General features: G+C 44.9%; 2 protein-coding genes across 2 annotated transcripts in view; both read left to right on the top strand.

Annotated features, from left to right (window-relative positions):
• LOC135092542 (putative neural-cadherin 2) overlaps nucleotides 1–19,147 on the top strand; it is a 24,581-nt gene extending 5,434 nt beyond the window's left edge. The window contains exons 3-24 of the mRNA XM_063991159.1: nucleotides 2,085–2,264; nucleotides 2,893–3,042; nucleotides 3,477–3,678; nucleotides 5,343–5,554; nucleotides 6,488–6,678; nucleotides 7,006–7,162; nucleotides 7,297–7,485; nucleotides 7,739–8,010; nucleotides 8,090–8,453; nucleotides 8,908–9,198; nucleotides 9,341–9,441; nucleotides 9,996–10,157; nucleotides 10,577–10,768; nucleotides 11,125–11,312; nucleotides 11,969–12,158; nucleotides 12,653–12,762; nucleotides 13,650–13,778; nucleotides 14,457–14,630; nucleotides 15,191–15,415; nucleotides 15,931–16,242; nucleotides 16,840–17,152; nucleotides 17,442–19,147. Of these exons, the coding sequence (XP_063847229.1) occupies nucleotides 2,085–2,264; nucleotides 2,893–3,042; nucleotides 3,477–3,678; nucleotides 5,343–5,554; nucleotides 6,488–6,678; nucleotides 7,006–7,162; nucleotides 7,297–7,485; nucleotides 7,739–8,010; nucleotides 8,090–8,453; nucleotides 8,908–9,198; nucleotides 9,341–9,441; nucleotides 9,996–10,157; nucleotides 10,577–10,768; nucleotides 11,125–11,312; nucleotides 11,969–12,158; nucleotides 12,653–12,762; nucleotides 13,650–13,778; nucleotides 14,457–14,630; nucleotides 15,191–15,415; nucleotides 15,931–16,241 (3,990 nt within the window). The 3' untranslated portion in view covers nucleotide 16,242; nucleotides 16,840–17,152; nucleotides 17,442–19,147. The remainder of the gene's footprint in view (nucleotides 1–2,084; nucleotides 2,265–2,892; nucleotides 3,043–3,476; nucleotides 3,679–5,342; nucleotides 5,555–6,487; nucleotides 6,679–7,005; nucleotides 7,163–7,296; nucleotides 7,486–7,738; nucleotides 8,011–8,089; nucleotides 8,454–8,907; nucleotides 9,199–9,340; nucleotides 9,442–9,995; nucleotides 10,158–10,576; nucleotides 10,769–11,124; nucleotides 11,313–11,968; nucleotides 12,159–12,652; nucleotides 12,763–13,649; nucleotides 13,779–14,456; nucleotides 14,631–15,190; nucleotides 15,416–15,930; nucleotides 16,243–16,839; nucleotides 17,153–17,441) is intronic.
• A 3,174-nt stretch (nucleotides 19,148–22,321) lies between these two features.
• The window catches only part of LOC135092693 (immunoglobulin superfamily DCC subclass member 3-like), a 227,700-nt gene continuing 222,521 nt past the window's right edge, over nucleotides 22,322–27,500 (top strand). The window contains 2 exon segments of the mRNA XM_063991316.1: nucleotides 22,322–22,442; nucleotides 23,075–23,249. Of these exon segments, the coding sequence (XP_063847386.1) occupies nucleotides 22,337–22,442; nucleotides 23,075–23,249 (281 nt within the window). The 5' untranslated portion in view covers nucleotides 22,322–22,336.

Raw genomic sequence — 27,500 nt, forward strand, 5'->3', positions numbered from 1 at the left:
CAGAACGAGTGTGGGGAGAGAGTGTAGAAGTGGTGGTAATAGTAACAGTAGTAGTGGTGGTGGTGGTGGTGGTGGTAGCAGCAGTGGTAGAAGTAGTAGTAGTAGTAGTAGTAGTAGTAGTAGTAGTAGTAGTGGTGGTGGTGGTGGTGGTGGTGGTAATAGTAGTAGTATAGTAGTAGTAGTAATAGTAGTAGTAGTAGTAGTAATAGTAGTAGTAGTAGTAGTAGTAGTAGTGACAGCAGCAGCAGTAGTAGTAGTAGTAGTAGTAGTAGTAACAGCACCACCACCACCACCAATAGTAGTGGCAATAATAACAGCAGCATCAGTAGCAGCAGCAGCAGTAGTAGTAGCACCAGTAGCAACAGCAGCAGCAGTAGCAGTACCAGCAGTAGCAGTACCAGCAACACCCCACACTAATACCACACAACACAACGCCTCCCTCCCCCTGGCCGCCGCACACTCAGCCCCACCACTTCGTCAGTTCGCCTCAAAAGTTCATCTCACACCAAACTCAGTCCTCAGTGGAATTTTAAAATGTTGTATGAAAAAAAGTGAAAGTTTTGACGCGTGTCTCAGTTGTTCTCGCTCTGACAACGAAAGAAGAAGAGGATGAGGAGAAGAAGAAGAGGAAAAATGAAAGCACTGTAAAAAAAGATCTTTCTAGCGTTTCAATTATTTTTATTCTTTCTCTCTGACAAGGAAAAAATTGAGAAAAGAACGAAGGATATGAATAGTAAAGTTAATAAGAAGGTGCAACAAAGAAAGAAAGAAAGAAAAAAGATTCGAAGAAAATAAAAAAAAAAGAAAAAAAGATTCGAAGGAAAATAATGTAAGGAAAAGTTTTGGCTGTTTAATTTTCTCTGACAACGAAGAAAAGGAAGAGGAAAGAACGAAGAATGTGAATAGTAACGATAATACTAACAAGAACAAGACGCAGCAACAAACTCAGAGAAAAAAGTAAAACAGAACGAATAATAAAAAAAAAAAGAAAGACGATGTAACAAACTAACAAGGAAAAAAAACGAAGAAGAGAACGAATAATGATAATAATAAGAAGAATAACATGCAACAGACTCACAAGGAAAAAGAAATGAAGAAAACAACGAATAATAATAAGAAGAAAAGAAGATAAAGAAGAAAACCCAACAAAATCACAAGGAAAAAGAAAAAAAAAGAGAAGAAAACGGAGAAAAGAACGAATATTAATAAGAAGAAAAGAAAAAAAGGGAAAGAAGAAGAAGACAACAAATTCACAGTGCAGAAAGATTTATCTCCACTACAACGGTCTCCGCCAACACTAAAACTGCGCCTTGCTTTCCCCATAACTTGAAACGCTTACCCATAATTCACCGCAGTTTCTCTCATTTCATCTCTCTCTCTCTCTCTCTCTCTCTCTCTCTCTCTCTCTCTCTCTCTCTCTCTCTCTCTCTCTCTCTCTCTCTCTCTCTAATTTTTTTTCCCTTCCTCTCAAGTGTTCGCCCGTGAGCTGTAAAGACGTTCATTTATTTATTTATTTTTTTTTTTTTTAGGGACTGCACCAAAAAGGTCGTTTAGTTAGTGAGGTTGAGGTAAACAGGGGGAAAAAAAGATAGAGTTTCTTCTCCCAGTCATAAATTGTCATGTACCTGAATGGTAAAAAAATAAAAAAAAACAGATAAGGTAAATTAATGAATGAATGGATGATAGAAAGGAAAATTGGAACGTGATTGGTGGAAATTTTTGTCTGTTGTTGATTTTTTTTTTTTTTTGGGTATAACATTACTTGTACTACTACTACTACTACTACTACCACAAATGATGACAATAATGCAACCACTGTTACTACTACTACTATTAATTATTATTTTTATTTTATTTGTTATTATGATACAACAACAACAACAACTACAACTACCACCACTACTACTACTACTACTACTACTACTACTACTTCCATCATCATCACCACCACCACTATCACCACCACCACCACCACCACCAAACCTTCCCAGACACTCGCCCCAAACATTCCATCACGAAATTTATCACAACTTTCTTCCCCAACTGTACATCCTCTTCCTCATCTGCGCCTCTTCCTCCTGCAGGGCCCGAGGGCGTGGCAGGAGGAAGTGCGGCACGTGGATGCGGCGTGGGTGACTCTGCAGGTGAAGGACGTGAATGACAACACGCCCATCTTGACACACGCCCACGCCAGCCGCACCTTGCCAGAGGACACTCCCATAGGAACCCACCTTGCCTCCTTCCCTGCCCATGATGCAGATGCGGTGAGAGAGAGAGAGAGAGAGAGAGAGAGAGAGAGAGAGAGAGAGAGAGAGAGAGAGAGAGAGAGAGAGAGAGAGAGAGAAACCTAGATAAATCAAACGAGGATATAGAAAAAATGCAGAGAGAAAAGATAGACAGAAACAGAATAAAAGGAAGAAAGAAACAAACAAACAAGTGCAAGCAAAAAGATATATCGAGAAAAATGCTGAACACACACACACACACACACACACACACACACACACACACACACACACACACACACACACACAGAGAGAGAGAGAGAGAGAGAGAGAGAGAGAGAGAGAGAGAGAGAGAGAGAGAGAGAGAGAGAGAGAGAGAGAGAGAGGGCCCGATTGACTGACAGAAGCAGAAAGAGAAACAAAAGAACAGATTACCTACACACACACACACACACACACACACACACACACACACACACACACACACACACACACACACACACACACACACACACACACAAACAACAAATAAACAACAACAACCCCAGCTCTAATCTAACACATCCCCTCTCTCTCTCTCTCTCTCTCTCTCTCTCTCTCTCTCTCTCTCTCTCTCTCTCTCTCTCAGGCCGGGAAGAGTCGTGTTAGCTATAAAGTGGCGGAACAGAGCGATCCAGCGGGCGTGTTTGGCGTGGATGAGGCGGGTGTGGTGGTGCTGGTGGCGCCCCTGGACCGGGAGACTGCTGCCGCCCACGAGGTGCTGGTGTGGGCGGTGGATGATGGCGCGCCGCCCAGGACTGCCACCGCCACCCTTACCGTGAGAGAGAGAGAGAGAGAGAGAGAGAGAGAGAGAGAGAGGGGGGAGGAGGAAGTTGGTCTATGTGATTAATAGTCTTTCTCTTCTTGTTTGGGTTTGCATGGAGAGAGAGAGAGAGAGAGAGAGAGAGAGAGAGAGAGAGAGAGAGAGAGAGAGAGAGAGAGAGAGAGAGAGAGAGAGAGAGAGAGAGAGAGAGAGATGTTTATGACTCGGATTCTTCCTGTTTTTTCTTTTTAGTTTAGTTATGTTTGGGTGTGGGGTGAGAGAGAGAGAGAGAGAGAGAGAGAGAGAGAGAGAGAGAGAGAGAGAGAGAGAGAGAGAGAGAGAGAGAGAGAGAGAGAGAGCAAATTACGAGTTTACAAATATTCCCCCTCTCCCACCCCTCACACACACACACACACACACATACACACACACACAGGTAAACGTGACAGATGTTAATGACAATCCACCACACCTGCGCGACCCGAAGGAGGTACAGGTGGAGGAGAACGCAGGTCCGCAGGTGGTGGCGCGGGTCAAACTGGGGGACCGTGACAGCTGGGGAGGTGGTCACGGTCCCCCATTCACCGTGGCACTGGATCCCCGCGCCCCCCCCTCACGTGGCGGCCGTCATTAAGGTGTCGCTAGATCCAGGTGAGTATGTGTGTGTGTGTGTGTGTGTGTGTGTGTGTGTGCTTTGTGGCTTATCTGTTTTGTTTTGTTTATCTGACAGTGGCGATATTTCAGAACTATGGAAAACGTGGGAAAAAGATCAATAAACAGTTTAAAATCTAGTGTGTGTGTGTGTGTGTGTGTGTGTGTGTGTGTGTGTGTGTGTGTGTGTGTGTGTGTGTGTTGTAAATACCTTTCTTTTTGATTGGTTTGGATGCGAAGTGTAGTTTTAATATTTTAGTTAGTATTCCATGCTTTCTCGTGTGTGTGTGTGTGTGTGTGTGTGTGTGTGTGTGTGTGTGTGTGTGTTACTAGTTCGTGCTTTTAATTGGTGTGTCTTGCTACTTTTTTTTTTTTTCCAATTTGTCTACATTGTTTTTTTTTTTTTTTGTTTTTTTTTTTGTTTCATGGACTGCGGGTTTGTTCGATGCATTGTATTTTGTGCTTTACGTGTTTTGAGTTTAATATTTCTTGTTTGTCTTGTTATTTTATGTCATTACTTAACACTGGGGTCATTAAATTATATGTCTATCTGTCTATGTATCTGTGTGTAGTGTTCTGTTGCAATGACCTAGTTACATAAACATATTGATAAAAAAAGAAAGAATTACATGACAATAATAGTAAAAAAAAAATACATAAAATAGCGAAAAAAATAGATGAAAATAATAGTAAAAAGAAGAAAAGCTACATAAAAATAAGAGTAAGAAAATAATTATGAAAAGATGGTAATAGAAAAAATATTAACACGACGATCATTGTAAAAAAAATAAATAAATAAAATAAAAAAGAAGCATAGCATAAAGATAACACATAATAAAAACAGAAACACAAGAAGACAATACTAAAAAAAAAAAGAAAAGAAAGATAACAAATTAATCACCATAAATAAACAAATAATAGTTTCTAGTATGGCACACACGGTCGACCCCTCGCCTCCCTGACAGACGGGTTTAAGTATCTAATTATACGATACGGTACGGGCAGCACACACACATACAGGCATGATTACACAATATTCCGGCGATTTAAAGCGAATAACACTGTGTAGGATTGCAAACCGTTCATACAGCGTAATGACCTCTGCCATCATTACACTGAAAAGTCTTCTCATTTTGTTGCGTTTATGATATTTTACGTTCTTTTTACCTTCTGTTTAAAATATAAGTAAATTGTGCGGATTATTGTAAGTTCTTCATATCATTTGTCAGCGTGTTCCGTGCAAGAGGGGCATAACACATCGAGCTGTTTCTAGTCAAGTGTTGTGTTGAAACCGTGAGCAGAACGTAAGAACATCATAAGAAATTAAGGGAAGCTGCTGCAAGAAGCCATCAGGCCTACACGTGGCAGTCCCTGTATGAAACGTACCTACCCATTTCATCTATCATTCCCCATCTATGAATTTGTCTAATCTTCTTTTAAAGCTCCCTAATGACTCGGCACTTACAATCTGATTACTGACTGCTGTTATCATTATCATTAGTTCTTTGGTTCAAATTAGTATCCAGATAGTAAATATGAGTGTTATAATTCTGAAAGTTGTGAATATCATTGGTAACAGGAATAAATGTCAATCACCACTACCACCATCACTACCACCACTACCACCACCGCTACACCTCCTACTCCTCCATCTCCTTCTGCAGGCGGGGACGAGGGGCGTGGCGTGGGCGTGGTGGAGACAAGGGCGTCGCTGGACCGGGAGGCTGGGCGGGAGGTGCTGGTGCCCTTGGTGGTGGGGGATGCCGGGCGCCCACACCCACTCACCGCCACCGTCACCCTCACTGTTCACGTGGGGGATGTAAATGACAACCCCATGACGTCCGCCACCAAGACTGTCATGGCCCACACGCTGCAGGTAGAGAGAGAGAGAGAGAGAGAGAGAGAGAGAGAGAGAGAGAGAGAGAGAGAGAGAGAGAGAGAGAGATTTGGATTTGTACATGATTGATATAGTGCAGGGTTCAAAGAGAGAGAGAGAGAGAGAGAGAGAGAGAGATTTGTGTTGTAGGGAGAGGAAAAGAGAAGGGAAAATAAGAAGAAGAAAAGGAGAAAAAGCCAAAAAAAAAAAAAAGGGAAGGAAAGAAGGAAGAGAAGAAAGTGCTGACCTGTATATTTCCTTTGACTAAACCCCATTGTACTCTCTCTCTCTCTCTCTCTCTCTCTCTCTCTCTCTCTCTCTCTCTCTCTCTCTCTCTCTCTCTCTCTCTCTCATATCAATAAATGTATCATTCTTCTTACCTAATTGCTGTTTCAGTGGAATTGATATAAGTTTGTTTCATATACCTCCCCTATGTTATTATTTTTTTACATAATTTCTCTCTCTCTCTTCAAAATTGTAAGTGTTTCCGCCTCACTTTTTTATTTATTTATTGTTTATTTTTTTATGTTTATTTCCGATAGTATGTAAATATTATACTGTTTGTATGTGTGTGTGTGTGTGTGTGTGTGTGTGTGTGTGTGTGTGTGTGTGTGTAGGGGCTTGGCCAGGGGCTGCAAAAGGGGAAAGAAAAGAGAATACATTCATATTTTGTGAATATTTATTTCAGGTCCCCTTGATAAATAAATGAATAGATGGATAAAAATAATTCTAATCGAAGGAAACTAAAAGATTAATTATTTTTATTGATTATAAGATGAAGGAGAAGACGTGGGTTACTTATTAACTCTCTCTCTCTCTCTCTCTCTCTCTCTCTCTCTCTCTCTCTCTCTCTCTCTCTCTCTCTCTCTCTCTCTCTCTCTCTCTCTCTCTCTCTCTCTCTCTCTCTCTCTCTCTCTCTCTCTCTCTCTCCAGGCGTCTCCGGGTCCGCAGTTCCCCGTGGCTCTGAGTGAGGTAGTGCCCTTGGGTCGTATCTACGTGAAGGACCCTGATGACTGGGACGCTGCGGCCAAGACCTACTCCTGGCGGGGCCCTGAACACCCTGATTTCACCCTGGACACCGCCACGGGCCACCTCACCATGCGGGCCGACGCGAAGGAGGGAATGTAAGTTGAAGTTGAGGCCCTTATTCAGAAACGCTTTGGTCTCCCACCACGACTGTTTTCAAAGACCACAGACACAATTATCCGGGTTCTTAAGAGTGGTTTTCGTGCTAATAAATCGGAAATCTTATTAATCTGTCACTTGAACTATAAAAACACCCTTAAAAATCCGTGCAGTTTGAACTACATCCTGTTTTGAATGTAGTGGAGGTGCGGCGCAGAAGTGTTTCAGAATATGGACCTAAGTTGGGAAGAGGAGAAGGAAGAGGAGGAGGGGGAGGAGGACGAAAGAAGACAAAGTTACAAGAACCTCTCATTAACTTTTCACAGGTACCAGTTGGGATTTAAGGTCAGTGATGCAGTGCAGGGTCAGTTTGGGGTCACAGCTGACGTCACAGTGGAGGTCAGGTCACTCAGGGCCAGGGATGTCACCGACGCCACGCCCTTGACCCTGGAAGCCACGCCCTACGAAGTGGTGAGAGAAGAGGTGAGATCACGTAGAATATCAGGATAAACAAACTGTGTGGGAGGCAAGAATGAAGTGAGAGGTGTGTGGGAGGAAAGAATGAAGTAAAGGAGGAGGAGAATAATGTGGAGCTGATGTTTAGTCCGTACCTGCAGGGCGAGGGGTCTGTGCTGAGCCGATTGGTGGGGGCGGCGCGGGTGTGGGTGACGGGTGGAGGCGTGGGCGTGATGGTGGTGTCGGTGGAGCCGCTGGGAAGGGAGCCGCCTCACCGGACAAGGGTGTGGCTCTCAGCGGCCGCCACGCCCCACAACCTACACAGCCTGCTGCGTCTCCACCGCAGGCAGGTGAGTCTGTGCTGAAACACTCCTGTTTTCTCTATTATGTAAAACGTTTTCTTTGCCATACATTCCTTACCTGTATTTAACTATTATTTAGCTTTTTGCTAATGCAGTTTTTATTAAACGTTTATTTTGTATCATGTAAAAAATATTTACTTTCTTTCCTGATTACGATTACGAAAGAATGTATTCAGTGTCAGTAATTAACTAATGGTTTACTGTCACTGCCGCCACCGCTGCTGCCCACGTGTCTGGCCAGCTTGGGGAGGCAGCTGGCGTGGCCATCGGTGAGGTGGGGCTGGGGGCGTGCCGCGAGGGGCGGCGGGCTGGGTGTGGCAGCGGATGTGTGCTGCGGGCGGGCCTCAGCGGAGAGTTCAGCCTGGTGGACGCTAACACGTCAGCCGTAACGGGGCCGCGCTTCACGACGCACGCCGCCTGTGGCTGCGGCGGCGCGGCGGGGGACGCCCGGGCCTGCACCGAGGGCAGCTGTCTCAACGGCGGCCGCTGCGTGCACTCCTCCACTGGGGCCAGGTGGGTGAGTGTCTAGTGGGGGAGGCCGCCCCCTGAGGCCCCAGGCAGCATACTGACCAGTGACCACTCCCTCCACCAGGTGCGTGTGTCCCCACCACACCCGCGGCGCCAGGTGCAAGTTGCTAGCCCGCCACTTTAGGGGCGGCGACAAGCAGCGCGCGTGGGCGTGGGCGCCTCCCGTGCCAGCCTGCGCCGAGGTGCACCTCAGCCTGGAGGTGCTGACTCGCTCACAGGACGCCACGCTGTTGTACGCCGGGCCGGACCGTCCACCCCCTTTCCCCCCGGGCCAGGCCGTCCGGGACGTGGTGGCCCTGGAGCTGCGGGCGGGACGTCCCTCCTTGCTGCTGGACCTCGGGGGAGGCCCCGTCTCCCTCACCGTCAACACCACAGCGCCCCTAAGTGACAACACCTGGCACCGCCTGGACGTGCTGTGGCGCAGGCAGGTGAGGCGGCCAGGCGTGGTGCCCAGCCATGCACCGCCACTCCGGCACGGCGCCACCCGGGGCACGAAAGTTTGGCTTGGTGGTGTTCTCAGAATTCATTGGCTTACTTTTACTCATAGATATTACATCCTGACACACTCCAGCCCTCACTCCCTCACTCTGACACACTCCAACACTCATCCCCTCACCCTGACACTCCTTCACTCCCTCATCCTGACACTCCAGCACTCACTCCCTCACCCTGACACTCCTTCACTCCCTCGCCCTGACACACTCCTGCCCTCACTCATCCTGACACCACTCTCTCGCCCTGACACGCTAGCGCTCAGTCATCCGGACAGTCCACTCCCTCACCCTGACACGCCAGCACTCACTCCCTCACTGTGACACTCCAGCACTCACTCCCTCACCCTGCCACATTCTAACCTTCACTCCCATGCTGTAACTCCTACAGATGGTGCTATTACTGGTGGACCTGTGTTCGGGTGGTAGTCTTGACACATCTGCCACTCCTGACGTACCTCACAACCACTCCACACCCGCTCCACACCCACAGCCAGAGCCCCACACCTGCAGGGCGGAAGGGAGGGTACCATCAGGAGGCAGGTTCTTGGATGCCCCAGGGCCGCTGCAGGTGGGGGGCCTGGCTCACCCGCCCCCTCCCCACGCTGAATATGGCTGGCCAAGACCTCTGGCTGATCACCCTTTCACCGGCTGCCTCAGGAATCTCAGAGTGAATGGAGAGGTGAGTCTGTGTAGACAACCCCAATAACTATCACTAGAACTATTAAAACTCTTGAAAATCCCAGCATCTTCCATCAGTGTTCATTAAATTACAACCAGAATCACACAGACATCCGTGAATTCTTTGTGTCTCCGTCCCACAGTTGGTTGACCTGGGGGAAAGTTTACTGAGTCATCACAGTGACCCGGGCTGCCCTGCTGCTGACTGTGCCTCCTCTGGACTCAGTTGTGGCCCTCATGGCAGGTAATCATCATCATTATCAGCACTCATTACCATCACCGTCACTATCATTTTCCTCTCCTTATAAAATCCCATCTTTATTTGCATCATGTTTAATATTGACTCATCCATCTATCCACCCATCCAAATATACATCCACACACTATTTGACCCACCCACCCATCCAACTACCCACTCACCCATCCACTCACCCATCCAACCATGCTGCAGGAAACCATCAGGCCTACACTTGGCAGTCCCTTAATGAAACATACCTACCTATTTCCATCCATTGTCCCCATCCATACATTTGTCTAATCTTCTTTTAAAGCTCCCTAATGACTAACAACCAGATTACAGAGTCTATTCCATTCATCCACCACTCTATTTAAGAACCAATTCCTTCCCATCTTTTCATTAAATCTTTCTCAAGCTTAATCCCATCATTTCTTGCCCTATCCTGATTACTGAACCTGAGAATCTTGTTTACACCACCTTTGTTATATTGGCAATCTTAATTTGAATCCCAGATTATTTCATTACTATTATCTTTACTACCCCTTCTGTGCCTTCTGCAGGTGTAGTGGGTCCCCCAGCAGCCTGCAGTGTGAGTGCCTGGCAGGGTGGGGTGGGGAGGGCTGCACCACACCTACTCAGCCCACCAGTTTCCTGCCGAGTAGCTATGTCCGCCTGGCTCTCTCCTTCACTCCACTCGCCCACACTACTTCCCTCCAGCTTAGGTTTGTATTGTAAGCCTCTTTCTTTTTGTATGTCTCTCTATCTCTCTTTTCTTACTTTTCTTATCACTTCTGTGTTTCATCTCTTTAACGTTTTTTTATCTTTTTTTATTTTTTTCTAATTGCATCTTCTCTGTCTTATTAACCTTGCCTTTTCATCTATCTTTTACTTTTTCTGAGGCCTTTTCAGCTTCTTATCTCCTAATAACCTCTCTTTTTGTCTCTTTTCTTACTTTTCTAATCTCTTTTCTATCTCTCCTTAAATCCCTTTTTATTTCTTTAATTTTTCTATGCCCTTTTCTGTTTTCAGTCTCTTCATAACCTTTTTTTATCCCCTCCCTCTCTTTCTAAATCTCTATCTTTCCTTTGTCTTGCTTACCACCACCACCACCCCCAATAAATACTCTCGTCTTCCCCCGCAGGTTCCGCACCAGGCAGCAAGACGGGCAGCTAGTGGTGTTGTCGTCGCAGCACAGTCGTGACCGTCTGTCCCTGCAGCTGGCACAGGGACACCTCTGCTTGCTGCTGCACCTCCACCCCCACCCCCCAAGGTCCTTGTGTCTGTCCAGGGTGCGGCTGACAGATGGCAGGTGGCATGTCATTACTGCCTCCAGGTAAGTGAGTGGTCCCCTGCATCTCCTCCTCCAGCTTTTTTTTTTTTTTTTTTTTTAGTGTAGTATTAAAATGAGTAGTAGTCTTTATTTCACCCACTGGTCTTATACAGATACAAAAACAGCATTTCATACAAGGGTACAGAAATTACATTTTTTTTGGGGGGTACACTTTTATATATGAGTACATTTTATTTGTAAGTACAGAAACATGTTATTTCAGACGCTGGCCACACAAGAGTAAAGAAACAACATCAAAAGTATGCCCATCCAAATAATTTATTACAGTGATCTCAATGTTAACATCAACAACCATAGCAGTGAAATGGTTAAAATTAAAACACCCTCCTTTCACCCAGACACGGCTCCACCACACTACTGGCAGTGGACGAGGGGGATGGAGACCTGTACAATGCCTCTGTGTCTCTGGGGGACTCTGAGGCGGCTGCTATTCTCCAGGTGGACAGGCAGGTCGGGCTGCATGTGGGGGGACTGCCGGAGTACGCTGGTGTAAGTGTTATCAAGATCCATGGAGATTATCATGATGGTGAGTGTGTGAGTGTGGGTGAGTGTGGGTGGGGGTCATGAAGGGGTACAGAGAATATTACAAGGGTAAGCAAATTTTTCAAGGTCACTAGTCAGGATAGGACAAGAAATAATGTGATCAAGCTTGAAAAAAGTAAAAAAAAAAAGAGGTAGGAAGGAATTGGTTCTCATATATACTGATAGATGAATGGAATGGACTCAGTAATCAGGTAGTGCTGAGTCATTAGGGACTTTTAAAATATTAGATTGATGGATGGGGATGATAGGTGGAAATAGGTAGGTGTGTTTTGTAAAGGGACAGCCACGTGTAGGCCTGATGGCTTGCAGCTTCCCTTATTTTCTCATGTTCTTACATTTAATTCAACACACAAACACACACATAAAGAGGAAAACACTGAAGAAACCACAATAAATTCTACTTTGCCCTATTTCTCTTTTTCTTGCAACACTCACACACGTAAAACAGTTCCTTTCCTTCAACACACACACACACACACACACACACACACACACACACACACACACACACACACACACACACACACACACACACACACACACACACACACACACACACACACACACACACACACACACACACACACACACACATTTCCTTTCCTTCAACACACACAAACTCTTCCTTTCCTTCCCCAGGGTGTGTGGATGACGTGAGGGTGTCGGGGCGTGTGGTGCCACTGCCCCCTGCCGCTAACAGCACACCATGGGGCCAGGCCAGCATGTTCCAGGGGGTGCGGGATGGCTGCACGGCCCCCCCTGCCTGCACCAATGTCACCTGCAGGCCACCACTCATCTGTGTTGATACCTGGAGGTCGTACCACTGCGGGTGAGGCAGTTTATTCGGTTTTTCTTTTTTCTTCTTTTTCTTTTTTTTTCTTTTCTTTTTTTTCTTGTGATTTTTATTTCTTTGTATTGTTTTTTTAATGTTTTCTTGTGTTTTTTTTTTCATTTATAAGAGGAGTACTGACCAAGGACAGCTACCTAAATATGAATATATTTATGAAAAAAGCCCACTGAGTTGCCATTCCCTGAAGAAGACCTGAAAGTTGGAAAGAAGGAGTACTTGGTGTTGTTTCAGGGTAGTGAGAATGTGTGTTGGATTGCCAGCTTGATGTATAGATAGATAGACTATTACTACTACTACTACTACTACTACTACTACTACTACTACTACTACTGCTACTACTACTACTACTACTACTACTACTACTACTATCACTACTAATGAGGATGAGTGTGAATGATTGTGTGAGTGTGTGGTGTCTTGTCTGGGCCTTGTGAAGGACTGCTGGGGTGGTGTACAGACATGTGTACTTGCAGGTGTGGGGCAGGCCAAGTGTTGTCAGGGGCACGAGACACCTGCGAGGACGAGGATGAGTGTGCGTGGGACCCCTGTCTGCATGGTGGCACCTGTATTAATAAGCCTTCAGGTGAGTGCTTCCTTCTGCAGCCCATCCAGTCCTGCAGACAGCTTCCAGACTTGATGAAATCCTCCACCAATTAGTCATAATAGAATCAATAAGTACCCACTCCAGGAACTATCAATATGTGGTATAAATTATAATTGACAGTTTTGAATTGACTAGTATTGTATTTAGAATGGGCAGCCATAATGAAAAGGATCAATATATGAGTGCTTGTATATAATGATTAGGAATGTGTTGAATGAGACTTGAAATGCATCTCTATATGTCATTGTTGGCATCTCAGCACTCCTTTCCCAATATTTACCATCATGTCTCAAAATGTTTAGCCTAAAGTATGCAATGATAGTTTTTTTGAACGAGTGTACAATAGTGTTGGAAGAGTAAATGATTTATATTGTCTTAATAAACCGTATTGATTCTGTCTTTCCAGTTAGCCCTTCCAGTATTGCAGACAGCTTCCAAACTTGATTAAATCCCATATCATTTAACCTTAATAGAATCAGATACAGTAGTGTTGTAAGAGTAAATTATTTATACTTTCTTACTAAACTCTAGATGAGTCTGGCTTCCCAACCAGATTGATGACATTTCCACATTATTAAGAAATGAAACCCTTGAGAACCCAGCTAATCATCTCTGTGGACTTTGAAAATAGCTGTGGTGAGGGAACAAAGCATTTCTGAATACAGCTCCTAGTCTTAAGTTAGTTACAGCAGAGTCAGGTAAAATAAACAACTGAAATAAACTACATTCCACCCAGACGGTAAACAAATGTCAACACAAACCAACCCACACCAAATCTTTTCTTCATTGTAATTTTCCCTTTTGTATTTAACTAGTGCTGATCCTACTGACCCTCAGCCTGACACCCTGACACCTTCACGTTCCAGGGTTCTTGTGTCAGTGTGCCTCAGGGTTCAGCGGGCGCCACTGCCACCTGCCAGGCCCTACAGACACCTCCCTCAGGATATCCCTCACTGCCCTGGTCGCCACTGTTGCTTGGTCCGTCCTTCTGCTGTGTAAGTGTGTCTATGTCTGTTTCTCTCTTTCTCTCTCTCTTTATATATGTGTCGGAAATCAGTCTGGAGCAGAATAATGGGTGAAAAATGTCTGCTTATGTTATTGTAACTAAAAAATAAGGGGAATCTATAAAGTTAATTTAGTTTCTGAGGCATTTGGGTACTTTTCTTTTGAAATGGTTAAAGTTGTAGGGAGTAGCTGAGTGTGTGTGTGTGTGTGTGTGTGTGTGTGTTAGCAGGGAGAATTACATAGGTGTGCTGTCTTGAATGTGAGGGTTTTACAGTTAGTATGAAGTGTGCCACAGTGAGATTGAGGTGAGTTACAGTGAGGGTGAGTGAGTTACAGCAATTATGAAGTGTGATGTGATAATGGTGTGATTTGTAGAGAGTATTAGTGTTGCAGTGAGGAGGAAGTGTGTTGCAGTGAGAACGAAGAGTGGTGCTGTAAAAATGAGGTGTTTTGCAGTGAGAATGATGGGTTTTTTGTAGTGAAAATGATGTGTTTTGTTGTAAGAAGGATGTGTTTTGTAGTGAGAATTATGTTTTGTAGTCAGTTGTAAAATGTTGAAGTGAGTATGAACTGTGTTGACTTTGCAGAAAATATAAACATTTGACTGATCCTACATTGAGCATGAAGCATAATGAGACTTGTTATAGTGAGCCCCTGTATCTTAACAGTGGTGGTGTGTGCGCTGCTGCTCCACCAACACCACCGCCGGGCAGCGCTGCGGAGGGGCGGCCCTGCCAGGGTGAACGGGGGGGAGCGTGGCGCCTCCCCCTCCCTTGCCAGACCCAACCCACATGGCGCTAACGGACAACCTGCTTGGACCACGGCTGCAGGGGGGGAGCCGGGTGAGTGGGGCTGTGGGGGGTTGGGGTGAGGGGTTTGGGGGTGTTTGCTGTGAGGTGTGGGGTGGGAGAGAAGGCTGTTTGCTGTGGGGTGTGGGGTGACAGGCCTGTGAGGAGATTGAGTGGGTGTGTAACTGGTGTGGTGAGGAAGCCTTGTGTCTTGTTTCCTTTTACATGTTCAGTAGCCTTATTTATATGTTTACTAGCGAGAATTTAATTGATTTTTATGCAATGTATAACTTTATTCTGGGATTTTTTTGGAGATTTTGTTGTGTAGTATTCATCTGTTTTTATAATGCTAAGAGTAGTGTATGCAAACTTTATAAGCATCCACAAGAAAGAAGGGAAATAAAACAGAATGTATTTTGCAGTTTCTAAGCGATATAATATTTGATAATGGCTGAAGAACAAACAACAAGAGATTAGAGTAAGTCAAACCAAAATTATTTGAATTATATCCATAAATGTACACTTCCCTGTGGTCAGTATATGATCGCAAGTGTTTATTCTAACCTGCATTCCACCACCACCACCACCGCCATCACCACCTACTGCCCCCGTAGATGTGGTGGAGCTCCAGGGGAACCACCGCCACCCAGGGGATTGTCCGATGACCCTGGAGGAGACGGGATTGTGTGTGGTGAAGGCGGGGAAAAGAAAAGGCAGCGAGAATGGTGTGACTGGAGCAGGGGAGAGGAGGAGAGGCGGGTGTGACATGGCAGCAGGGGACGACCTCAGAAATTACTCCTACGAGGGTGAAGGTTCCTCCCCCGGCTCCCTCTCCTCCTGTGAGTCCTTAGGGGGTGTGAGGGAACTTGAAATATAGTTGGCTGTGGCAATTTTTGTTAGCTCAATTATGAAAAAAAAAAATGTGTTGGATTGATGAAGCTAGTGAAGGATGGGGAAAGGATAGGAATGGGTGAGAAATGAAATGGTAGGAATTAGTGTAAAAGAGGGATTATAAGTTCTAGAAGTGCATTTTTTATTGATTTTATTTCATTTAGTCAGTTGGATAGTGTGTTTTATTTCATTATTAAGGATCTAAGAATTGGAGGAAGTAAAGGAGGATGAAAAAAGGGCAGGAATGAGTGGGAAATGAAAAGGTTGATAGGAATAAGTGTAGGAGAGGGATAAAAGATCTGAGAATTGAGCACCTGTTATCCTCAATCATTACTACAGCACAGTTAAGTCACTCAAATTACCTAACCTAAATTCCCTTGTATTCATTTGTTCTTTCTTATTTTCACTTTCACTTGTTCTTCATTATATTCACCCACATTCACATCTGTTCACTTCCCTGCAGGCCTGGAGAGCTGTGGGGGCAGTGCCAAGTTCCTGGGCGGCTTCAGGGAAGTGGCACGTGTCCTTGAGTCCTGGGAACCCTCAAGTGTCCGCTCCACCCACTCCACACCCACCAAGACAGACACGCCCCCTCCGCCCACAACCACACTCTGCCCCACCCACCATGCCTCTCCTATCCTCGCCCACCACACCACATTCCCCCCCACGCCACCTGCACTGACCACCCACATCCTGCCCCCTCCCGTCCCTGTCCCCACCATTCATGTGTCATCTGAGGGTGTGTCAAAAGGCTTCTTGACACCTGAATCCTAGAGTGAGTGTGTGAAGGTGTGTAGGATGGTGTGGTAGAGTAGGAGTAAAGGATTTGAAGGATTTGTGAAGGATGTTTTGTTTGTGTTGTAGGAGTGTATAAGGATGTGTTGATTGGAGTGTAGGATGTGTGAAGGATGTTTTATTTGTGTTGTAGGAGTGTTGATTTGGTGTTTGTAGGAGTGAGGGTTCTGAAGGATGTAATTTGAAGGATCTTTTGATTTTTTTGGGTGTGGTGATCGGTTAGTGTCTTTTAAGGCTTGGTAAACTTCTGGCCAGTCTTGTTAATTGTTTTCTAGGCAGCACGGTTCAGAGGGAAGACTTTCTTGTGCCATTTTTTGTGTGTATTCTGAAACATTCCTGCACCATACGCCAACTACTTTCATAAGGCTCTAGTTGAAGATACTCAGGATTTTAAGGGAGTTTTTATAGTTCTAGTGGCAGTCTAACAACATTACATTCCCAACAGGAGAAACACTCTTGAAAATCCAGCCAGTCATGTCAGTGGCCTTTGAAAATAGCCATGGTGACAAACTAAAGCATTTCAGAAAACCAACTTAAAAAAAAAAACCACATTAATAAGAAACAAATTCTCCCACAGAACAATCCACAGCAGGCCAGCGGCGAGGAAGAACACACATCACCATCACCATCACCATCACCACCATACCATCACCACCATCACCACCATGAGGCGCAAGCAACCACCCACACACCCTCCTCGCCGCTGCCCCGCCCTGGTGGCCTCACAGGGGCACCACACACCTCAAGGGAGCTGCCTGGCCCCTCCCCTTCCCCCTGGCATGGCTCCTTCTGGTGTGTGTGAGAGGCGGGAGACAAGATGGACCGGTGTGTGTGTGGAGGAAAGGGTTTTACCAGCACCGTGACTCCTGTGATGTGGAAATAGATGGAAGGTGTGTGGTGTTGGGTTGCTTGTGTGTGTGTGTGTGTGTGTGTGTGTGTGTGTGTGTGTGTGTGTGCGCATGATGGTTTGTCTGGATGGAGAGAGAGAGAGAGAGAGAGAGAGAGAGAGAGAGAGAGAGAGAGAGAGAGAGAGAGAGAGAGAGAGAGAGAGAGTAACTGACTGGCTGACTGACTGGCTGATTAAGAGACTAACAACTTTGAGAGAGAAAGAGAGAGAGAGAGACTAACTGACCAACCAAATGAATAACAAACAATTAATCACTTTTCTTTCTCCCACAGGTAACTGGCGTCCTTCACTGACACTTGCCGGGGCCCTGAAGGAGGTGCAGGTGCCCTTGGGTGTATAGGGGGGAGAGAGGAGGCACTGGGGACATGGGGGAGCGGCACGAAGGTGTTAATTCAGAAATACCAGTGGGGGGGGGATGATAGATAAGAGAGGCAGAGTTTGGGTTTGGCTTACAGGTGGGAAGGAATGGGTGACTAAGTGAGGGTAAGAGAGGATGGGGAGAGAAATAGAAATGGTTAGGAAAGAGGAGGAGGAGAAAAGGATGGAAGATCAAGGATTAAGTAAGAAAAGGAAGGGGATGTCAAGAATTAGGAGAAAAGGAGGGAATGTCAAGAATTAGAAGTAGAAAACAGATGAAATATCAAGAATTAGGAGAAGGAATAAGTGAAAAGCTGAGAATAATGGCAGAAGAAGTGAGAAATGGAATGAAAGAGTACAACTGAAGGAGATGAGAAAGGAGGAGGTTTGAAAGATAAAGATATTGGAGATAAAACAGGGAAATGAGAAAAGTCAGGGAAGAAGAGAAGTAGGAAAGAAATAAATAAAATTAGGAGAGGCCGAGTGGGAGACAAAGATGTACAAGATTAAAATAATGGAAAAATGGGAGAGAAAAGGGAAGAGAAGAAGACATAGGCAGGAAGATCAAGAACTAGAAAGAAAGGGAGATAAAGTAGATGTAAAGGACAAAAATAGTGGAAGATAAAGGGAGAAATGAGAAGAGAAAGAAGTGAGGAAGATTAAGAATTTGGAGAGAAAAAGAGAAATAAGAAAGATAAAAGAAGGAAATAGGAAAGGAGGGAAGATGGTTAAGAGAGGAAGAAGTACAATTAATGAAAAAAAGTATATAAATATAGGAAAGGAAGGAGATAAGAGGAGAGAGAAAAGAATTACCAGTATTATGAAGGATTATGAAACACAAGCTTTGAAAAATTTATCTGTAGAAGCCAACACAAGAAAGAAAAGATTTGGAAGAAAAATGATGAAACACACTTAGAACAATTTAATCTATGTAAACTAACACAAGAGGAGACTGAAGGCTTGGCTGGCCATTTGCTGGGATATGAACCCTGGCATAGCAAATGTGGAGTATAAGTATTAACCAGTGAATCATGTTGTTGTTGTTGTTATTATTATTATTATTATTATTATTATTATTATTATTATTATTATTATTATTATTATTATTATTATTATTATTATTATTGTAATTGTTATTTTTAGTTTTTTTTATTTGTTTCTGAATTTGGAAAATTGAGAATAGAAAAATGTTTGCTTTTTTCCTGTGATTTATTTATGAAAATATTATGAACTGGACTTGAAATATTGAAAAAATGTTTAAGAATTTGGGTTGAAAATTTAGGGTTGATTCTGGTTTACAAAATTTCAAAATACAAAAGTTTTATTAAAGGAACCAAACTCATTTAAAAAAGTATCATTATTATTGTTATTATTATTATTATTATTATTATTATTATTATTATTATTATTATTATTATTATTATTATTATTATTATTATTATTATTTTAAGGTCAAAAGTAATGGTTGTATGGAAAACTTTCTCTTTTTGTCATTAATTAAGGTGTTTTGTGCCTCCAGGTGTGATGAAATAAATGGTTGTTCTTGTCGTGGTGTTCTGTGTCCCTCACTGTGTCTCTGCCTCTCCCCTGCGTGAGTCAAAAAATAATATTAGTTTTTGTACTTTGGCACTTCATTTATTCCTATTAATTTATGTTTATTATTTTATCTTATTATTTTTCTATCTTTATTACTTTTGTTTATCATTTATTTGTGTTTTCTGTTTATTTAATTATCTATTCACTTGTATTGATTTTTTCCACCTTTTTCTATTGTTCCATTAATTTTTTTTTTCTAAGTTTCATATTTTCTCAAGTTACAAGTTTATCTTTCTTCTGTGTATATTTTACTCTTCGTTGCCTTTAATCTTTTTTTTTTCTTTTTTTCCCCTATTTCTCTTCCTGTGCTTAGAAATAAATTCTTGGCTTGCTGTCGCTTGGTACTAGGGCGGACGGTACTCGGGTCATACAAACTCACAGGTCAGATAAGCCTCGAGACAGATCGGCCTGTGTGTAACTAGGCATCAGGACACTTGGTACCCAAATCAATGGTACTTAAAACGTTTCTAGACTACAGGCTTCGTTAAGGCAACATATGGATCCACACACACCAATATAACGTTTGCCAAACCATCCACTACTTATCCACCCATCTACTCAACCATATCTTTTAACTCACACGCATCCACCCACAGCCGTAATTCCATCCATCTATCCACCGACTCGCATTTCACCGACTCGCATTTCACCTACCCACCCACCCACCTCCATTAGCTCACCCATCCAGCCACCCACACACGTAGGGGGATGATGAAGTCAGGATATTTATATTACGTAAAGGGAGTAGAGAAGCGAGGATATCTATATTATTTGACATATTATTTGATTACATGCTGCTTTATCCGACAGTCCGTGTGTGTGTGTGTATGTACGGTGGGGGGGGGGGTGAGGGCAGGTAGCGTAGCGGTAGTGTTGGTGGTGGCGCTGGGGAGAGAGGGTGGCTGCCGTGTTTTGGTCGGTACTGCTCAGTCTTTTTTTTTTTTTTTTATGTAGAAGGGACACTGGCCAAGGGCAACAAAAATCTAATAAAAAAAAAATGCCCACAGAAATGCCAGTCCCATAAAAGGCTCAAAGCAGTGGTCAAAAATTGATGAATAAGTGTCTTGAAACCTCCCTCTTGAAGGAATTCAAGTCATAGGAAGATGGAAATACAGAAGCAGGATTGTTCTTGGGTGTGCATTTGGATATATTGGCGGTGTTTTAGGGTGTATTGGCGTGGTAGGAGTTTCTTCGTGGTGTTTTGAGGATGTTGTAAGCATACTGGAGGCAGGTATTGGGGGTGTCAGGGTAGAGGCGGGGTGCTTGAGGTAAGATGAATTATTCTGGAGGGTTTTAGGGTGGGGGTGCGATGTTAGCAGCTTGCCAGGGGTGTTATATCGTGTGCTGTGATACGTGAAGCTACTAGATGCATGTGTGGGGGACGTGGGGGTCTGGAGTGAGGAATTACATCAAAGACAAGGAATTAAAAGAACGTAAAATCAGTAAAATAAGAACAGTGAAGTAAAATACAGTAAAATAAAGTAAAATAGAGTAAAATAAAATAAGAAAACCAAGTTAATAGAGTGAAGGAAGTAAAAATATCACTCGTACATTACTGAATGCATCATGACAGGCAGTGAAGCCGGATGGAATTCGTTTCTTCCCTTCACATTTGCATTACATGTTTGTTTTATTAATCAGGTTGACAATGGTAGGGATGGGAGGGCTCTTGTGCCTGTCTGTGCGGGAGCGGGTGGCAGTGGTGGTGGTGGGGATGAGCGGCGCGGCGGGGAGGGGAAGGGGAGGAGGTGGCTGTGGCGGTGGTGGTGGTGGTGGTGGTTGTTTAGCACTTGTTTGCTAGACTGCAGAGTGCTTGTTTGTAGACAGCACGATCAAGATGCAACCAGACAACAACAACAACAACAACAACAACTACTACTACTACTACTACTACTACTACTACTACTACTACTACTACTACTATTACTACTACTCTTCCTCTCGTTCCTCCTCCCACCACCACCACCACTACCGCCAGCAGTACTGCAACAAAGCGGGCAGGACAACAATTAAAGGGCGCCATACACTCGCCCATACTGGCTGTCACGTTAATTACAGGTAGATAGAGAGAGCTGAACACCTGTCACGCTTTGCAATACACCTGTTATCTCATTACTCCAGTCGTTACAATCCAGCGTGACAATGATGAGAGAGAGAGAGAGAGAGAGAGAGAGAGAGAGAGAGAGAGAGAGAGAGAGAGAGAGAGAGAGAGAGAGAGAGAGAGAGAGATTTGTATGAGTAATTTGATGTTGGAATTGAAAGATATGGGATGTTGGATGAGAGAGAGAGAGAGAGAGAGAGAGAGAGAGAGAGAGAGAGAGAGAGAGAGAGAGAGAGAGAGAGAGAGAGAGAGAGAGAGAGAGAGACTTTTATAATCATACAAAGATAATTTATATTGATAGTTTAAGCTTTTTATGAGTACGAACATGACTATATTACCATTAGTTTTTGTTGAATATTTTGAAGTTTAATGATTCTGTATGGGAAATTCTCTCTCTCTCTCTCTCTCTCTCTCTCTCTCTCTCTCTGGCTTTATCATTTGTCTTGTTCCTGATCAATAAGTCTCATAATGTGTGCCTTCTTAGAATAATGCTTGGTGTGTGTGTGTGTGTGTGTGTGTGTGTGTGACCTAACCAAGGTATTGATACTGAACCAAGTGCTGAATAAATAACAAGGGATAAATAAATAAATAAACAAATAAAACGAAATAGAAGATTTGTGTAACACGAACAAAGAGGTGAATAAGCAATGTGGAATATATAAATAGCTAACTACGTAATTACTGACGAAATAAATGATACGAAATAATGATCCGGAAAATATTGATACGCATTACAAAATTTAAATACAATTGCTTCCACCTAACTAGTAAAAATACTACTACTATTACTACTACTATTACTACTACTACTACCACCACCATCACCATCCAGTCTTTTATACTCCTAAAGGTGAAATAATGCCACTAGCTGTGACTAGCAGTAACAATAACAACAGATACAGTGGACCGCCTTGCGCTGATTGTGAATAATGCCTGCGCAGTCTTGGGATAGAACATTAAATCGGCCTTTCTGATCTTATACTTGTTTATGTTTTGGGATAGATATTACGAATCGTTTTCTTAGCATTTTTTCTTCTTTTTTTTTCCTTACCAGGTCCTCCTAATGCATGAAGAGAAAGATAAGAGAAGGAAATGTATCGGTTAGCGTCCGCCATGTTGCCATTCCACTCCACCCACCGGAGACATCGACACGGAAGGATACACACGTCATCTTTCCCCGAATTTCGTGCATCGCAGGGCTTCCACACCAGTTTTGAAGGTATGGGTATCTAGTGTGATCCTTCTAGTTACTTGTCCATGCCATAAACTACAGGCAGGGAGGGAAATGAGGGAGGAATGAGGTGATATATGTCAGCTGGTCGAGTGCCTTGTTTTGCATCCACTGTGACGTCATGACCCACCTGGAAGAGTAGAAGCCGATCACTCTTGAACACGCTAGACTGGTGTAGGTTAAGTTTGGTTAGGTTTAGGTTAAGTGTAGCATTTATAACGTACGTAACTTTGTGTGGGAGTCCAAATGAGAGTTTTTCCGATATCCTGTGGTTAGTTTGAGTCCACAGGCGAACTCATATACTCCCAGACTTCAGAAAAATGCATTCCGCCTGACGCGCCCCTCGGTACTCCTTGTAGGCAGTTTGTTGTTGTAGGGACACAGCAACGATGCAAACGACAACCAGTACAAGACGATTTGGTAGTAAAAAAATGTATTTGTAAATTATAATGAAGTGATTTATGAATGGAGTCAGTTATGTGTCGAGTCAGCGGCTTCAGGGTATACACGTCCCTGTGATTAAGCCGTGATACACAGGGAAAGATGCCACTAAGGCGAAAATATTGGTTTCCTCACAGACAGAGCTAACTTTTCACGACTATACTGTTGTTGCATTGCAGTTATATCGTGGGTACCGTGCTTGGCTTCACTGCTTCAAAGCTTCGTTAGAGTCGAGTCACTTCTCATGGGGGTCAATACAGGGCAGCTAGACAGTGAGTTCAGCCGGCACGGTTTTCCCACCTCTCACGTCTACGACCTTTCAATGGAGCTACACATGTGCCTCTGCAAATTAAGGTGTTACCTGTGAAAAGCACAAACTTTAGAGAGCAGGTTAGCTGTGTGATATACGAGCTGCCGTTTTGCGTATGTTTAATATAGATTTTATTCAGGTTTTGTCGGTAAATGATGTCAGATTAGCGAAAAGTCACGTATGTCCAGTTAGCTGTCTTACCTGACGACCAACTGTTTACTTCACCTGGTCATCTAATTACCTCTTATTTAACCGCATCCTACCTGTCTTATAATTAATCTCTCCATCTGATACACGTAATGAACCTTCTTTTTACACCTTACCTTACCTGGTTAACAACAAATTACCACATGATTACAAATCTCACCTGATTAACTTCACCTCACCTGGATGGCACATAATTAAGAATCTCACCTGGCCATTAGCGTGCTTAATTAACCACCTGATATAATTAACTGGCATATAATTAACCCATATTCACCTAATAAACCTAATTCTTTGTATTGTCTCACCTGGATACTAGATAATTAACCCACTCACCTGATAAACTTAATTATCCGACCTCTTGCACCTGTTCTCACCTCTGTAGATACTAATCACCTCGCCTGGTCACCTAACAAGCCTAAGCTAATCCCTCTCACCTGACCTCACCTGGCTGAAATATAATTAGAACCAAAGATTACTTTATCGTCGCTAAGTACACTAATGCATTAACATAAGGTGAATACAAGTTATAACTGATGTCTTGAATTATTTGCAAATATGCCTTGTTAATTTTTTGTCCTCTCTCTCTTTCTTTGTTGTGAGCGTGAGTGGTAATGTTTACTCTCGCACTTAATTTTCGTTCCTTACATACAGTTGTGTGCTAACAAAGGGAAGACTGATGGGGAGAGGAGGAGGGGGAGAGAGAGGGGGAGAGGAGTGGTGCGAGGTATATAATTTTGGTAGTTGTGGTGGTGATTGTAATTCTGATGAGTGTGTGTGTGTGTGTGTGTGTGTGTGTGTGTGTGTGTGTGTGTACGGTTGTGTTATTACTAGTTTTTACTGCTGCTGCTGTTATTGTTACTATTCTTAGTGTTGTTATTGTTATGAATATTTTCATTTCGTTATTGCTGCTGCTGCTGGTATTACTACTACTACCACTACTACTACTACTACTATTACTACTGTTTTTATTACTACTACTACTACTGCTACTACTACTACTACTACTACTACAAGTACTACTACTGTTCGACTCTTGACCAGCAGGGGCACAGGAAACGCAGGTAACAGTGCAGGTGTTTATTCACAGAAGGTGTGAACAGAAGGCTGGAGGTAGGTGATCTCCCGGCGCCAGGCCGCGCACTTCCCCTTAACACTTATGACTGAAGCCTAGCTCGTTCACTCATACACGTATTCATGCCTCACACAAGTCTCGCTCATTCACTCGTTCACACAACTAGCTAACAACCACACACCTCCCCCGAGACATAAGGAAGATTCCTTATCTTTGTTATGGCTACCGTAACACATGAAACAAAGTTACAATGATTGAAGTACAGAAAACACGGTACATATACACAAAACAAACACAGCGTACAATGAACACGTACGACTAATCGTAGGTGCTACGGTGCCACCGCACCTGCAGTCGTCTCGGCTCCCTACGCTGTCGGCTGCTTCGACGCTCTGGTTGCTCTCGGCCACGGTGTACCCCGTTACCCTGATGCTCCGGGCTGCCGGGATGGTGGTGTTCCTCGTGACCCTGATGCTGAAGCGCTGCACCGCCATGAGCGGTGTGCTGCTCGACAGGAAGGGGAGCAAGAGGTCTGTGTGGGCGTAGGTGTCTTCTATTACGCCACATCACGCGACCGCTGCCCATCTTGATGAGGTAGTCTCTCCTTCGCCCAACAGCCACGATGACACCCAGGCGATCCCAGAGGCCTGTCGTGTGATCTTGAACGTCGACGTGGCCACCGAGGTGCAGGAGAGGAAGAGTACGGGCGGACGCGTCGTGGCGAAGTTTCGCTTTCTTCCTCAGTCGCTCTGCCTTGGCGTCGCACTCATCAGCAGCGCGCTGCCACTGCTGAGCGTATGAGCGATGATGAGCCGGGACACAGGACCTCATAGGATGACCGAAGAGGACTTGTGCTGGTGATCGCCCTTCCGCCCTCGGAGTGTTGCGCAGTTCCAGCAACCCGCGAGCGAACGCATCCTCGTCCAGGTGTCCCTGCTGTGTGGTCGTGAGGATCAGCTTCTTCACGGACTTGACCGCTGCCTCGGCGTGACCATTGGAGCGTGGATAATGAGGTGAAGATACACGATGCTCCACCCCCCATCGAGCCAGGAAGCGCCGTACCGATGAAGAAGTGAACTGCGGTCCACCGTCAGTCCTCAGGAGAACAGGCACGCCCGTGTCGGCGAACACACCCCGAAGGACACGAACGAGCTGATCAGCCGATGCTGGACGTGAGCATGCAGACACGTGAGGCCACCCAGACAAGCGATCTACATACACGAGGTATGTACGGCCTGCTGCGTGGAAGTAGTCTGCAGAAACTGACTCAAACACCCTGCTGGGTGTGTCCGTGTCCTGCCAGAGAGGTTCGTTGGCTTGGCTTGGTAGGAGTGGACGGCATAGTGAGCATCCAGAAACGACGTTCTCAACGTCTCTGTCCATACCAGGCCAGTACACCGTTTGTCGGGCCCGTCGCTTGGTGCGCTCCATCCCCTGATGACTGTCATGGAGTCGCTCTAGTGTTTCTCGGCGGAGGCTGTGAGGAATAAGAAGCCTCGGCCCGTAAACCACCAGGTCGTCGTCTACGGCCAGCAGACTGCGCACCGGCCAGTACGTACGCAAGCGGTGATCGAGGTCGTGGCAATGATCAGGGAAGCCCTCGATGATGACGTTCTTGAGCAAGCAGTACTCCCCGTCTCTTGCTGCTGCGGCACGTACCATTTCCACAGTCTGATCCTGGAGTGGTGCTAAGCGGACGCCGTCCTCATTGGTGGCAGATAACGCTGAGATGACCGCTGAGTGGAGAGGGTCGAGGTCACCAGAAGTAGCAGCATCCTCTTCCTCCACTGGGTCCTGTACTGGAGCACGTGAGAGGGCGTCGGGCACACAGTGTGTCGATCCCTTTTGCCAGCTTGCTGTGAAAGAATACTGAGCAAGCTTCTCCCTCATGCGCTGCAGCCGCAGGTTCTCTATTTCTCCCAACAACTTGCTATTGAGGAGAGGTATCAGCGGGCGGTGGTCGAGCACTAGATCGAAGTGAGGGAGTCCTTTCAGGTAGGTGCCACATTTCCTGACTGCCCAGACGATTGCAGCCATTTCCAACTCTATTACTGCATAGCGGCTCTCTGTGTCTGTAACAAATCTTGACCCGCATTGCACCATCTTCCACTGGTCACTGTGCTTCTGCAGGAGAACGAATCCAAATCCGTGCATCCTTGAGGCGTCAGTCTGTAGCATCGTTGGTAATGATGGGTCGAAGTATGCCAAGACAGGTGGGCTGACGAGACACTGTTTCACCTTCTCAAACGCCTCTTCATGGTTAGGAGACCAGCACCAACTGTTCTTCGGGCGTAAGAGATCTCTGAGGGGTTGTGCAGCTGCAGCCACAGCAGGAGAAAAGCTTCCAAGCTGGTTTGTAAGACCCATGAATGATCGTAAGTCGGTGATGTGCTGTGGTCGTGGGAAGTCAGAGATTGCCTTAACTTTCTTTGAGTCTGTCGTGTAGCCTTGTCCAGAAACAGAGTAACCACAGTAATCTACCACTCTTTCCGCGAATGTAAACTTCTGTGGGTTGAGAGTGATGCCGTGCTGGTCACACCGCCGCACAATCTGAATGACATGGGCTAAGTGCGCACTGTAGGTGGAGTCATAGGCCAGGATGTCGTCCACGATCTTGATGGTGTTAGGTATGTCGCCGAGAGCTTGGTCTCCTCGACGGTTATACTCGTCTCCAGACGAGACGAGACCCATAACCGCTCGCCGAAACTTGTACCGACCCCAAGGTGTTATGAAGCAGGTTAAATCCTGGTCTTCTTCTCTAATGGGGACTTGAAAATACCCCATCTTGGCATCAAGAGTGGTGAACCAAACTGCTCCGGTCCCGATCGAGGCGATGGCGTCATGAGGTGAGCGCACTGGATACACGGGCCTCTTCACGTAACGGTTGAGTCGTGTCAGGTCAACACACAGCCTTACACCAGATGTCTTTTTTGGGACAGGCACGATGGGGTGGCACCATGCCGTAGGGTAGTCCACACTCTCGATGATTCCCTTGTTAAGCAGCTCTTCCAACTGG

This window comes from Scylla paramamosain, chromosome 40 (genome assembly GCF_035594125.1).
Source record: "Scylla paramamosain isolate STU-SP2022 chromosome 40, ASM3559412v1, whole genome shotgun sequence".
In the NCBI taxonomy this organism is placed as follows: domain Eukaryota; kingdom Metazoa; phylum Arthropoda; class Malacostraca; order Decapoda; family Portunidae; genus Scylla; species Scylla paramamosain.